The 15,157-nt window shown below is 41.5% G+C and overlaps 2 protein-coding genes across 3 annotated transcripts; both read right to left on the reverse strand.

Annotated features, from left to right (window-relative positions):
- Positions 1-1,262: 1,262 nt before the first annotated feature.
- On the reverse strand, positions 1,263-4,093 carry LOC149984518 (uncharacterized). The gene is made up of 5 exons (XM_090229079.1): positions 3,451-4,093; positions 3,221-3,334; positions 2,977-3,092; positions 2,750-2,800; positions 1,263-2,604 (listed from the first exon to the last, which is right to left on the reverse strand). Exons 1-5 carry the CDS (start codon positions 3,676-3,678, stop codon positions 1,746-1,748), a joined length of 1,368 nt encoding a protein of 455 aa, XP_090085205.1. The 5' UTR covers positions 3,679-4,093; the 3' UTR covers positions 1,263-1,745.
- Positions 4,094-6,272: 2,179 nt separating this feature from the next.
- On the reverse strand, positions 6,273-10,386 carry LOC110514842 (G patch domain containing 4). Of its 2 annotated transcripts, none has more exons than XM_090229081.1 (7): positions 10,295-10,386; positions 9,857-9,940; positions 8,462-8,628; positions 8,231-8,344; positions 7,987-8,102; positions 7,760-7,810; positions 6,273-7,614 (listed from the first exon to the last, which is right to left on the reverse strand). In XM_090229081.1, exons 2-7 carry the CDS (start codon positions 9,933-9,935, stop codon positions 6,756-6,758), a joined length of 1,386 nt encoding a protein of 461 aa, XP_090085207.1. In that variant the 5' UTR covers positions 9,936-9,940; positions 10,295-10,386; the 3' UTR covers positions 6,273-6,755. The 2 variants fall into 2 exon arrangements, with proteins under 2 accessions (XP_090085207.1, XP_090085206.1); XM_090229080.1 differs by having other exon boundaries at positions 10,272-10,386.
- Positions 10,387-15,157: the final 4,771 nt, after the last annotated feature.

Raw genomic sequence — 15,157 nt, forward strand, 5'->3', positions numbered from 1 at the left:
TCAGTTTGTCAGGGTGTGGACTCTACAAGGTGTTCGAAGGTGTACCACAGGGATGCTGGCCCCATGTTGACAATGCTTCCCACAGTTGTGTCAAGTTGTCTGGATGTCCTTTGGTTGGTGGACCATTCTTGATACACACAGGAAGCTGTTGAGTATTCAAAAAAGAAGCAGCTTTGCAGTTCTTGACACACTCAAGCTGGTGCACCTGGCACCTACTACCATATCCCATTCAAAGGCACTTCAAAAAATAATGTCTCGCCCATTCACCCTCTGAATGGCACTCACTGTCCATGACTCAAAGCTCAACATCCTTCTTTAACCTGTCTCCTCCCCTTCATCTAAAGTGGATTTACCAAGTGACATCAATAAGTGATCATAGCTTTCACCTGGTCAGTCTGTCATGGAAAGAGCATGTGTTCCTAATGTTGTGTACACTCAGTGCAGAACTGCCTTTTCATTAATTTGATTATGTAAACTTGAAGCACATTCAAAAAAAGTAGGGGACTGACTACAGGAAGTAGGAAGTACTTTCATACCGTAATCTCTTTCATTTGGACCAGATAAAATGCATATATCCATAACGTTTAGACACTGTCACGCTGGCTCACAGAACTGCGGCTAACTGTTAAATGTAGCCTATTTACTCATTTGTATCGACTTGGGGTTTCTTAATTTCTCATTCAGGAATTCATTCTCAACTCTCAAACCTACTATGACGATCATGGGTACTGGATTGGCCCGACTGACATAGCGGAAGACAGTTAATGGCTTTGGGTTGATGGACGTAATCAGAATCTGACTGATGTGTAAGGACATTCCAATCTGTATAAATACAACAAAGAAGCATGTTGCCTACAACTCTCCACCAAGGGCTGGATTCAATCGGTACCGTCGAAGGTCTCCATGGTAGCTCGATGGAAATTTAAAATCAGTGTTCCCACGTTCGCAGACTGCATTCACGGTAAACGCTGCATGCCGGACCAATCGGAAACCATTACCTTCAAATCTTAACGTGGATCTTCCTCGACAGATTGAATTCAGCCCCAAATCATTCTTTTATTCAGTTTTTTCATTCATTGTATTCTTTTCATAGGTTTTGGATGCATCAACCTGTGGGGTCATGATTGTGCTTTAACTAACCCAAACAATGCACCTTCGGCTAATTGGAATGCTGAATCATATGGTCAGGGTAAATTAAGCCACGTTCACACAGTCAAAGATCTATTATAAAGAGTATATAAAAAAATAAACACTCATTTGTGTAGGGCTTTCATAGGTTCCGCTTTTAATAAAATCACTGTTTTATAAACAATGTAATACTTCTAAATCTGCAGCTTTAATTGGCACTTGTACCTCATCACACAAAGTAGTAAGGAAAGTTTGAGAAAAGAAAATACATTACTGTGCTCATACATAGCAACCTCATATCTGATGTTGATATCACATTGTTTAAAACATCCATGTTGAGAATATGAACAATACAAGACCACCATACAAGAAGCTGTATAAAAACACTAGTTGACGACTAAACATATATTTTCTTAATAGTCTGTAGTTGAATCTTTCCATACAAATAAATATGTTGACAAGAAACAAAACATCCTTTTTGCATGGTGTTGCAATAAGCGTTAATTAAAAATATACTGCATTTCATTCGATGGTTTCATGTGTCTATAAGATGTATTAGAGCGCTGACCCAAATCCCTGACCTGTTTCCTTTCCAACAAGGCAACCACGAGTCCTCATCAAACTGGTTCCTGTTGTTTAGCTTTCTTCTTTTTCTTTTTTAGAGGTATGGAGTCTAATACATCGTGCAAACTGTCCTCTACGGTCTGCTTGACCACTTTGCATTTATTTTTTTTACCTTTTATTTTAGGTTCCTCCTCCACTGTTCTCTCTATTGCTCCATCCCGTTTCTTTTTCTTTTTTGGAGGGGAGTCCTCCACAGTTTCTGATTGGTTAGTTTCTCTATCTTTAGAGTGTTCCATCTCCTCAGCCACCTTTTTGTTCTTGGAGGACTTCTTCTTCTTGGTAGTAGTGTAGGAGTCCGTCTGTTGCCGAGTGGCACATTCTCCCTCCGAAGCGTCTTCACAGCCTCCTCCGGCTTCACTCTCTATAGAAATGATATCAGTTTCACACGCCTCTCCATTTAGATGACAGCTCTCGCCCTCTTCCAACACCTTCCTCTGTTTTGAACGTTTCCTCTTGGTTGGCTGAGCATTGTCTGCTGTATTATTGTCCTCCTCTACAGGAACCACCGCCACCGCCCCAGTGTTCTCCTTTAAACTTTCCTTCTTTTTCTTCTTTTTCACCTTTATTTTCATGTTGGTACTTCTGGAGACAACAGCAGAATCAGCGTTCTCTTCAGCCACATTCTCACGGGTATCCTCTGAGTGATTCTTCCTCTTTTTCTTTTTGGTCTTCTTCCCCGGGGTCTCATGGGTCAGTTCATCCTCAGGGATCTGGGCAGCTGGCTGGGTAGTGACGCTATCTGGTGTTGCAGCCGCTAGTTGGTTTTTCTTGCCATACTTTGCCATGAACTCTTGCTCCTGCTGCTCCAGTCTGGCTAGCTTGGCACTCATGGTAAGGCCGTGTCTGGCTCCTCTGTTGTGAACAGGAATAGGGACAAACGATGTTTAGCTTCCTAATTAAGACCAGGTTCAAGCCCTTCACCAACAGCATGCACCAAGATAGAACACACATTCATGTTTATGGTTTATTACAAAAGTATTGGTGACAAGCAACTTACTTGTGGGCGGTGCGTCCTCCACAAGCCTTCACCAGGTCAGCGTCTGATAGCCTATACAAAGGGAGAGGGAAACAGCATTTATTATTTAAACCTATGAGTACATAAAACCACTGTCATTAACAATGTTTGGGTTTAATCTTCACATTGACATGAAAACAAAATAACCTTCACAAACTGATATCAATCCCTGCATGTTGGTGGATGGTATTGGGCAGTGAGGTTCTTACTTGGTGGTGCTGGAGAGGTCCAGTCTCTGGTCCTCATCGTCAGAGCTGCTGCTGCTGTCATCTGTACTGGAGGACGTCTGCTCTGGCTGCTCCAGTCCTGCCAGGAGGGTGGCAGACTATGAGGAAGAGAAATAAAACCGTTCCAGTCCAACCAGTCTGCGTAAGTGCAGTATCTTTCTGTACTATCAAGAGTGGTCATTGGTACAAATATGGGTGTGTTCCATTTGAATTTGTTTTTCTGTACCTTCACAAAGCATCCATAAAGTTTGTCTCTTCCCAACATGGCTTTCGTTGGCTTCTTGTTGGAGATCATTCCTTCCTCTTCCTCCTCCACCAACTTCTTCACCTGCACACCATTCTAGAACAGAAAGGTGGAGATGTAGCCTAGGCCCAATGTAAGTGTGTGAATGTGTGCATGCGTGTGTGGCCTAGTGGTAAAATAATCTTTCATTTCACCCCCCTCTGAGGACTTACCTCGCCAGATTCCACTTCCAGGCTAGAAGATGCTTTGTTGAAGACATGGTCCCACCAATGGAAGGTGAACTGCTCCCCTTGACGATGTCCCACTCCTCCCTTGTCACATTTCACTTTGACTTTGATAGCCTCAGATATACCATTCTCCTGCCGACCAAGACCTTTACCTGTGAACAGTGAGGGGTCTTCTATTAGTGGTAGACTAAGAACATTAGATCTAGTTACCATTCATAAAACTACAGAATTAGTTACAACTGGCAACTACTACTAGTAGGGACATCAAACATTCAGGCTGCTGCACAGACACTACGGAGGCTCTAGTCTAGAGCACCCGGTTAAATTGTGTTTGAGGGCATTTTTTACACTCTAAATCGTTAAATTAGTGAGAAATAGATGTCATTGTTGCAATAGTTTGTGAGTGGGCAACATAGACAATCATCTTAAATTGGCATGTTTAATTATTTTGCCATATTGAATTGAATATAGCGCTAATTTCACTAATGTGGACAGTTACTCACAAGCTTGCATTTTCAAACCATAACATTTTGTGGAATTACATATCCTTTAACCTCAGATTGGTGATGTTAGTATAAAAGAATAGTCATCACGATGACATAAGATTTATTGCTCAAAACAGATCAATATCTTTGGTTTTGGACCGTTGATTGTCACACATGCTGGGATGTGCAGAACACGGCGTTAATGAAATGGCACAAAAAAAGTTGGGTCAGTCTCTCTTTAAAAGTTGCTGGCCGGCCTCTCGGGTGGCGCAGTGGTTTAGAGCACGGCACTGCAACGCTAGCTGTGCCACCAGAGACTCTGGGTTCACGCCCAGGCTCTGACGCAGCCGACCTTTTGGCTTATTTCTTTTGATTTCCCCATGATGTCAAGTAAAGAGGCAGTGAGTTTGAAGGTAGGCCTTGAAATACATCCACAGGTACACCTCCAATTGACTCAAATGATGTCAATGAGCTTATCAGAAGCTTCTAAAGCCATGACATAATTTTCTGGAATTTTCCAAGCTGTTTAAAGGCACAGTCAACAGAGTGTATGTAAACTTCTGACCCACTGGAATTGTGATACAGTGAATTATAAGTGAAATAATCTGTCTGTAAACAATTGTTGGAAAAATTACTTGTGTCATGCACAAAGTAGGTGTCCTAACCCACTTGCCAAAACTATAATTTGATAATAAGAGATTTGTGGAGTGGTTGAAAAACGAGTTTTAATGACTCCAACCTAAGTTTATGTAAACTTCCGACTTCAACTGTTTATAGCTACTGTATGTTCAAGGAAACTCCCTCACAACAAGACATTCATTAACACTGCTACATCTGTGCTCTTTGTTATACAGTATGAAAGTGGTACTTCCTGTTGTCTCGTTTTGTAGGCTAAGAATGGGCTTCAAATAAGACCTTTCTAACTTTCGGCGATGTGTCTTACTTCTTGAGTGTCAAATATGTTGATAAAAGGAATCGGGTATGAGCAAATCAATACACGAATACGAATAGAATTGTATATATATATCTTATACACTGAGTGTACAAAACATTAGGAACCTCAGTTTGTCAGGGTGTGGACTCTACAAGGTGTTCGAAGGTGTACCACAGGAATGCTGGCCCCATGTTGACAATGCTTCCCACAGTTGTGTCAAGTTGTCTGGATGTCCTTTGGTTGGTGGACCATTCTTGATACACACAGGAAGCTGTTGAGTATTCAAAAAAGAAGCAGCTTTGCAGTTCTTGACACACTCAAGCTGGTGCACCTGGCACCTACTACCATATCCCATTCAAAGGCACTTCAAAAAATAATGTCTCGCCCATTCACCCTCTGAATGGCACTCACTGTCCATGACTCAAAGCTCAACATCCTTCTTTAACCTGTCTCCTCCCCTTCATCTAAAGTGGATTTACCAAGTGACATCAATAAGTGATCATAGCTTTCACCTGGTCAGTCTGTCATGGAAAGAGCATGTGTTCCTAATGTTGTGTACACTCAGTGCAGAACTGCCTTTTCATTAATTTGATTATGTAAACTTGAAGCACATTCAAAAAAAGTAGGGGACTGACTACAGGAAGTAGGAAGTACTTTCATACCGTAATCTCTTTCATTTGGACCAGATAAAATGCATATATCCATAACGTTTAGACACTGTCACGCTGGCTCACAGAACTGCGGCTAACTGTTAAATGTAGCCTATTTACTCATTTGTATCGACTTGGGGTTTCTTAATTTCTCATTCAGGAATTCATTCTCAACTCTCAAACCTACTATGACGATCATGGGTACTGGATTGGCCCGACTGACATAGCGGAAGACAGTTAATGGCTTTGGGTTGATGGACGTAATCAGAATCTGACTGATGTGTAAGGACATTCCAATCTGTATAAATACAACAAAGAAGCATGTTGCCTACAACTCTCCACCAAGGGCTGGATTCAATCGGTACCGTCGAAGGTCTCCATGGTAGCTCGATGGAAATTTAAAATCAGTGTTCCCACGTTCGCAGACTGCATTCACGGTAAACGCTGCATGCCGGACCAATCGGAAACCATTACCTTCAAATCTTAACGTGGATCTTCCTCGACAGATTGAATTCAGCCCCAAATCATTCTTTTATTCAGTTTTTTCATTCATTGTATTCTTTTCATAGGTTTTGGATGCATCAACCTGTGGGGTCATGATTGTGCTTTAACTAACCCAAACAATGCACCTTCGGCTAATTGGAATGCTGAATCATATGGTCAGGGTAAATTAAGCCACGTTCACACAGTCAAAGATCTATTATAAAGAGTATATAAAAAAATAAACACTCATTTGTGTAGGGCTTTCATAGGTTCCGCTTTTAATAAAATCACTGTTTTATAAACAATGTAATACTTCTAAATCTGCAGCTTTAATTGGCACTTGTACCTCATCACACAAAGTAGTAAGGAAAGTTTGAGAAAAGAAAATACATTACTGTGCTCATACATAGCAACCTCATATCTGATGTTGATATCACATTGTTTAAAACATCCATGTTGAGAATATGAACAATACAAGACCACCATACAAGAAGCTGTATAAAAACACTAGTTGACGACTAAACATATATTTTCTTAATAGTCTGTAGTTGAATCTTTCCATACAAATAAATATGTTGACAAGAAACAAAACATCCTTTTTGCATGGTGTTGCAATAAGCGTTAATTAAAAATATACTGCATTTCATTCGATGGTTTCATGTGTCTATAAGATGTATTAGAGCGCTGACCCAAATCCCTGACCTGTTTCCTTTCCAACAAGGCAACCACGAGTCCTCATCAAACTGGTTCCTGTTGTTTAGCTTTCTTCTTTTTCTTTTTTAGAGGTATGGAGTCTAATACATCGTGCAAACTGTCCTCTACGGTCTGCTTGACCACTTTGCATTTATTTTTTTTACCTTTTATTTTAGGTTCCTCCTCCACTGTTCTCTCTATTGCTCCATCCCGTTTCTTTTTCTTTTTTGGAGGGGAGTCCTCCACAGTTTCTGATTGGTTAGTTTCTCTATCTTTAGAGTGTTCCATCTCCTCAGCCACCTTTTTGTTCTTGGAGGACTTCTTCTTCTTGGTAGTAGTGTAGGAGTCCGTCTGTTGCCGAGTGGCACATTCTCCCTCCGAAGCGTCTTCACAGCCTCCTCCGGCTTCACTCTCTATAGAAATGATATCAGTTTCACACGCCTCTCCATTTAGATGACAGCTCTCGCCCTCTTCCAACACCTTCCTCTGTTTTGAACGTTTCCTCTTGGTTGGCTGAGCATTGTCTGCTGTATTATTGTCCTCCTCTACAGGAACCACCGCCACCGCCCCAGTGTTCTCCTTTAAACTTTCCTTCTTTTTCTTCTTTTTCACCTTTATTTTCATGTTGGTACTTCTGGAGACAACAGCAGAATCAGCGTTCTCTTCAGCCACATTCTCACGGGTATCCTCTGAGTGATTCTTCCTCTTTTTCTTTTTGGTCTTCTTCCCCGGGGTCTCATGGGTCAGTTCATCCTCAGGGATCTGGGCAGCTGGCTGGGTAGTGACGCTATCTGGTGTTGCAGCCGCTAGTTGGTTTTTCTTGCCATACTTTGCCATGAACTCTTGCTCCTGCTGCTCCAGTCTGGCTAGCTTGGCACTCATGGTAAGGCCGTGTCTGGCTCCTCTGTTGTGAACAGGAATAGGGACAAACAATGTTTAGCTTCCTAATTAAGACCAGGTTCAAGCCCTTCACCAACAGCATGCACCAAGATAGAACACACATTCATGTTTATGGTTTATTACAAAAGTATTGGTGACAAGCAACTTACTTGTGGGCGGTGCGTCCTCCACAAGCCTTCACCAGGTCAGCGTCTGATAGCCTATACAAAGGGAGAGGGAAACAGCATTTATTATTTAAACCTGTGAGTACATAAAACCACTGTCATTAACAATGTATGGGTTTAATCTTCACATTGACATGAAAACAAAATAACCTTCACAAACTGATATCAATCCCTGCATGTTGGTGGATGGTATTGGGCAGTGAGGTTCTTACTTGGTGGTGCTGGAGAGGTCCAGTCTCTGGTCCTCATCGTCAGAGCTGCTGCTGCTGTCATCTGTACTGGAGGACTTCTGCTCTGGCTGCTCCAGTCCTGCCAGGAGGGTGGCAGACTATGAGGAAGAGAAATAAAACCGTTCCAGTCCATCCAGTCTGCGTAAGTGCAGTATCTTTCTGTACTATCAAGAGCGCTCATTGGTACAGATATGGGTGTGTTCCATTTGAATTTGTTTTTCTGTACCTTCACAAAGCATCCATAAAGTTTGTCTCTTCCCAACATGGCTTTCGTTGGCTTCTTGTTGGAGATCATTCCTTCCTCTTCCTCCTCCACCAACTTCTTCACCTGCACACCATTCTAGAACAGAAAGGTGGAGATGTAGCCTAGGCCCAATGTAAGTGTGTGAATGTGTGCATGCGTGTGTGGCCTAGTGGTAAAATAATCTTTCATTTCACCCCCCCTCTGAGGACTTACCTCGCCAGATTCCACTTCCAGGCTAGAAGATGCTTTGTTGAAGACATGGTCCCACCAATGGAAGGTGAACTGCTCCCCTTGACGATGTCCCACTCCTCCCTTGTCACATTTCACTTTGACTTTGATAGCCTCAGATATACCATTCTCCTGCCGACCAAGACCTTTACCTGTGAACAGTGAGGGGTCTTCTATTAGTGGTAGACTAAGAACATTAGATCTAGTTACCATTCATAAAATCACAGAATTAGTTACAACTGGCAACTACTACTAGTAGGGACATCAAACATTCAGGCTGCTGCACAGACACTACGGAGGCTCTAGTCTAGAGCGCCCGGTTAAATTGTGTTTGAGGGCATTTTTTACACTCTAAATCGTTCAATTAATAAGAAATAGATGTCATTGTTGCAAAATTGACATGTTTAATTATTTTGCCATATTGAATTGAATATAGCGCTAATTTCACTAATGTGGACAGTTTGTTACTACCTTACTCACAAGCTTGCATTTTCAAACCATAACATTTTGTGGAATTACATATCCTTTAACCTCAGATTGGTGATGTTAGTATAAAAGAATAGTCATCACGATGACATAAGATTTATTGCTCAAAACAGATCAATATCTTTGGTTTTGGACCGTTGATTGTCACACATGCTGGGATGTGCAGAACACGGCGTTAATGAAATGGCACAAAAAAAGTTGGGTCAGTCTCTCTTTAAAAGTTGCTGGCCGGCCTCTCGGGTGGCGCAGTGGTTTAGAGCACGGCACTGCAACGCTAGCTGTGCCACCAGAGACTCTGGGTTCACGCCCAGGCTCTGACGCAGCCAACCACGACCGGGAGGTCCGTGGGGTGATGCAGAATTGGCCTAGCGTCGTCCGGGTTAGGGAGGTTTTGGCCGGTAGGGATATCCTCGCGCACCAGCGACTCCTGTGGCGGGCCGGGCGCAGTGCACGCTAACCAAGGTTGCCAGGTGCACGGTGTTTCCTCCGACACATTGGTGCAGCTTCCGGGTTGGATGCGCAGTGCGGCTTGGTTGGTTTGTGTTTCAGAGGAAGCATGACTTTTGACCTTCGTCTCTCCCGAGCCCGTACAGCATCATTTAACACAAGTTTCAGGAATACAAATTGAACTTTCAACATTCATTTCCAATGGTATGTAAAAACTGCTGAATGAGTCCAAAAACATGCTCTGATGGATTTAAATCACCAAAACTGGTTTGCCCTGCCTACTAATGTAATTTACAAGCAAGTTCAAGCTGACATATGTATAACGTTACACTTGCTATATAAACTCCTGCCTGTAATCTTAAAATGTTCATTAGCTAGCATATTGCCCATCATTAAATGACTATGCTGTTACTAAATACCTTTCTGAAAATCTAACATTAACTTTACCTTGTTCCCAGCCATGACGCAGTAGCTGTTGCTCTGCAAACTTCAGTCCACGGCTCTTTTCCTGAACAGTTTCTGCCATTTTTTTCTAAAGAAATGAACATGTTAGCTAGCTAACGTTAGCTATATTACACTGCATTTGACAGGTCTTCAGTATCAGATGTCAATATTTATGTATTAGATAGTTTAACAGTAATGCACAAAGAACACTATTTTCTCAAATATAATATACAAATTCTGTTTTAAAAGTCCGCAAAAAAAAGACTGCTCAGTCAAAGTTCAGTTTGGGTTTAGCTAACAAGCTAGCTAGCTAGTTTTAAGAGAACATTTACACTTCAATGCAAGTCATTGCTGTGCTAATAAGGGCTGGCTATAAAATAATAAACAACGACCGGGGTAATAGTACTAATTATTTTACCTCATCTGGTTATCTAGACTCACATTGTTGTTCAAAAGGGATAAATAAAAACGGTTCACAGTTCGACTGGAACCATGAGGTAAATTCAGCAGGCTGACACAGCACCGGAAAAGACTACGCTTCTTATTCTTCTTCGATGAAGTTTAACGGCGGTTGGCATCCAATAAATTTTGCATTACCGCCACCTACTAGACTGGAGTATAACTCCCTTATACTTTGCTTGTAATTACAAAATGTTTTTAAAAAATCACCAAATACCCTACCATCTAACCCTACACTCACCACCCTATTCCACTATTTAAATATATCTAGGCCTACCTAGGGGTGGCAGGGTAGCCTAGTGGTTAGAGCATTGGACTAACCGGAAGGTTGTAAGTTCAAATCCCCGAGCTGACAAGGTCGTTCTGCCCCTGAACAGGCAGTTAACCCACTGTTCCTAGGCCGTCATTGAAAATAAGAATTTGTTCTTAACTGACTTGCCTAGTTAAATAAAGGTTAAAAAAAATAAGAATAAAAAATATAGGTTGGCCTAGTCACCACAACACACCCTGTAACTCTTCTGACGTTAAGTCTCATACACCCAAATACCTCTCTGTAGCGTCCACCACAACCTTAATTTTCTGTAGTACCGTTGAAAACCATTGCTATAAATGCAAAAAATCCATACAGTACCAGTCGAAAGTTTGGACACACCTACTCATTCAAGGGTTTTTATTTGTACTATTCTCTACATCATAGAATAATAGTGAAGAAATCAAAACTATGAAATTACACATATTTTTTTATTTATTTTTTATTTTACCTTTATTTAACCAGGTAGGCAAGTTGAGAACAAGTTCTCATTTACAATTGCGACCTGGCCAAGATAAAGCAAAGCAGTTCGACAGATACAACAACACAGAGTTACACATGGAGTAAAACAAACATACAGTCAATAATAAAGTATAAACAAGTCTATATACAATGTGAGCAAATGAGGTGAGAAGGGAGGTAAAGGCAAAAAAGGCCTTGGTGGCAAGGTAAATACAATATAGCAAGTAAAACACTGGAATGGTAGTTTTGCAATGGAAGAATGTGCAAAGTAGAAATACAAATAATGGGGTGCAAAGGAGCAAAATAAATAAATAAATGAAATACAGTTGGGAAGAGGTAGTTGATAGGGCTAAATTATAGTTGGGCTATGTACAGGTGCAGTAATCTGTGAGCTGCTCTGACAGTTGGTGCTTAAAGCTAGTGAGGGAGATAAGTGTTTCCAGTTTCAGAGATTTTTGTAGTTCGTTCCAGTCATTGGCAGCAGAGAACTGGAAAGAGAGGCGGCCAAAGAAAGAATTGGTTTTGGGGGTGACTAGAGAGATATACCTGCTGGAGCGTGTGCTACAGGTGGGAGATGCTATGGTGACCAGCGAGCTGAGATAAGGGGGAACTTTACCTAGCAGGGTCTTGTAGATGACATGGAGCCAGTGGGTTTGGCGACGAGTATGAAGCGAGGGCCAGCCAACGAGAGCGTACAGGTCGCAATGGTGGGTAGTATATGGGGCTTTGGTGACAAAACGGATTGCACTGTGATAGACTGCATCCAATTTGTTGAGTAGGGTATTGGAGGCTATTTTGTAAATTACATCGCCAAAGTCGAGGATTGGTAGGATGGTCAGTTTTACAAGGGTATGTTTGGCAGCATGAGTGAAGGATGCTTTGTTGCGAAATAGGAAGCCAATTCTAGATTTAACTTTGGACTGGAGATGTTTGATATGGGTCTGGAAGGAGAGTTTACAGTCTAACCAGACACCTAAGTATTTGTAGTTGTCCACGTATTCTAAGTCAGAGCCGTCCAGAGTAGTGATGTTGGACAGGCGGGTAGGTGCAGGTAGCGATCGGTTGAAGAGCATGCATTTAGTTTTACTTGTATTTAAGAGCAATTGGAGGCCACGGAAGGAGAGTTGTATGGCATTGAAGCTTGCCTGGAGGGTTGTTAACACAGTGTCCAAAGAAGGGCCGGAAGTATACAGAATGGTGTCGTCTGCATAGAGGTGGATCAGAGACTCACCAGCAGCAAGAGCGACCTCATTGATGTATACAGAGAAATGAAGAAATATGGAATCATGTAGTAACCAAAAGAGTGTTAAACAAATCAAAATGTATTTTATATTTGAGATTCTTCAAAGTAGCCACCCTTTGCCTTGACAACTTTGCACACCCTTGGCATTCTCTCAACCAGCTTCACCTGGAATGCTTTTTCAACAGTCTTGAAAGAGTTACCACATACGCTGAGCACTTGTTGGCTGCTTTTTCTTCACTCTGCGGTCCAACTCATCCCAAACCATCTCAATTGGGTTGAGGTTGGGTGATTGTGGAGGCCAGGTCATCTGATGCAGCACTCTATCACTCTTGTTATTTGTGGTCAAATAGCCCTCACACAGCCTGGAGGTATGTTGGGTCATTGTTCTGTTGAAAAACAAATGATAGTCCCACTAAGCGCAAACCAGATGGGATTGAGTATCACTGCAGAAAGCTGTGGTAGCCATGCTGGTTAAGTGTGCCTTGAATTCTAAATAAATCACTGACAATGTCACCAGCAAAGCACCCCAACACCATCACACCTCCTCCATGCTTCACGGTGGGAACCACACATGCAGAGATCATTCGTTCACCTGCTCTGTGTCTAACAAAAACACGGCTGTTGGAACCAAAAATCTAAAAATTCAGACTCATCAGACCAAAGGACATATTTCCACCAGTCTAATGTCCATTGCTCGTGTTTATTGGCCCAAGCAAGTCTTTTCTTATTATTGGTATCCTTTAGAAGTGGTTTCTTTGCATCAATTCGACCATGAAGGCCTGTTTCATGCAGTCTCCTCTGAACAGTTGATGTTGAGATGTGTCTGTTACAAGAACTTTGTGAAGCATTTATTTGGGCTGCAATCTCTGAGGTGCAGTTAACTCTAATTAATTTATCCTCTGCAGTAGAGGTAACTTTGGGTCTTTCTTTCCTGTGGCAGTCCTCACGAGTGCCAGTTTCATCATAGTGCTAGATGGTTTTTGCAACTGCACTTGAAGAAACTGGAATTTTCCCGGATTGACTGACCATGACTTAAAGTAATGATGGACTGTCATTTCTCTTTGCTTATTTGAGCTGTTCTTGCCATAATATGGACTTGGTCTTTTACCAAATAGGGTTATCTTCTGTATACCAGCCCTACCTTGTCACAACACAACTAATTGATTCAAACGCATTAAAGGAGGAAATAAATTCCACAAAATAGCTTTTAACAAGGCACACCTGTTAATTGAAATGCATTCCAGATGACTACCACATGAAGCTGGTTGAGAGAATGCCAAGATTGTGAAAAGCTGTCACCAAGGCAATGAGTGGCTATTTTGAAGAATCTCAAATATATTCGGATTAGTTTGACACTTTTTTGATTACTACATGATTCCATATGTGTTATTTCATAGTGTTGATGTCTTCACTATTATTCTACAATGTAGAAAATAGTAAAAAAAAAAATATTAAAAACTGGAATGAGTAGGTGTATCCAAACTGGTACTGTATATCACTTGTTGGCCTATCCCTGTGTACTGGTACAGATCTACTACAGTACTCACACCACTCCTCTCACAGTCCCTCCCCCTTGACCCATCTTCCTCTACTTTCCTCACTGCCTCAGAATATGATAACTTCTGCACTACTCTAGCCCTGAAAAGCTCAACCTGCCTCTTCTGCACTGGACATTTCTGATCCACAGTCCCATGGGCACCCCTATAATTAACACAGATCCTGTGGTGTAAAGTACTTCAGTAAAAATACTTGAAAGTACTACTTTAGACGTTTTTCGGGGTATCTGTACTTTACTTTACTATTTTTGACAACTTTTACTTCACTACATTCCTAAAGAAAAGAGTGTACTTTTTACTCCATACATTTTCCTTGACACCCAAAAGTACTTGTTACATTTTGAATGCTTAGCAGGACAGGAACATTGTCTAATTCACACACTTATCAAGAGAACACCCCTGGTCACCCTACTGCCTCTGATCTGGCGGACTCACTAAACACACATGCTTCGTCTGTAAATTATGTCAGTGTTGGAGTGTGTCACTGGCTATCCGTACATTAAAATAACAAGAAAATTGTGCCGTCCGGTTTGCTTAATATAAGGAATTTGACATTTTAATTTACCTTTTGATACAAATGTATATTTTAGCAATTACATTTAGTTTTGATACTTAAGTATATTTTAAACCAAATACTTTTAGACTTTTACCCAAGTAGTATTAAACTGGATAACTTTCACTTTTACTTGAGTCATTTTCTATTAAGGTATCTTTACTTTTGCTCAAGTTTGACAATTGGATAATTTTTCCACCACTGCACATATCCCTACTTTCCCCAATGCTACACATGCCTTTGTCTCATGCCCGTATGCACACTTCTCACACAAACACCGTGAATCTCCCCCTTCATTTGAAGTGACTAAACACTGGGGTGTATTTTTTGTCATGTATTGTCATGTTGTGTCTTGTTTCTGTCCTTTCCCTTCACCCTGTCTCCCTCTGCTGGTCGTTATTAGGTTACCTTTTCTCCCCCTCTTTCCCCCAGCTGTTCCTTGTCTCCTCCTAACTACCTCGTCACCCCTTTTCCCACCTGTTCCCTTTTTCCCTCTGATTAGTCCTCTATATCGCATACTTGTTTTTGTTCCTGTCTTTGTCGGATTCTTGTTTGTGTTTTTCATGCCTGAACCAGACTATCGTCATGTTTGCTGCAACCTTGTCCTGTCCTGTCGGAATCTGCCGGTCCATCTGAGCCTACCTATGTTTTGTTATTAAAGAAGTTCTGTTTACGTTAATTCGCTTTTGGGTCCTCATTCACGCACCGTGACAGAAGAATC

This window comes from Oncorhynchus mykiss, chromosome 3 (assembly GCF_057628025.1).
Source record: "Oncorhynchus mykiss isolate SJ-2025 chromosome 3, ASM5762802v1, whole genome shotgun sequence".
NCBI lineage: Eukaryota > Metazoa > Chordata > Actinopteri > Salmoniformes > Salmonidae > Oncorhynchus > Oncorhynchus mykiss.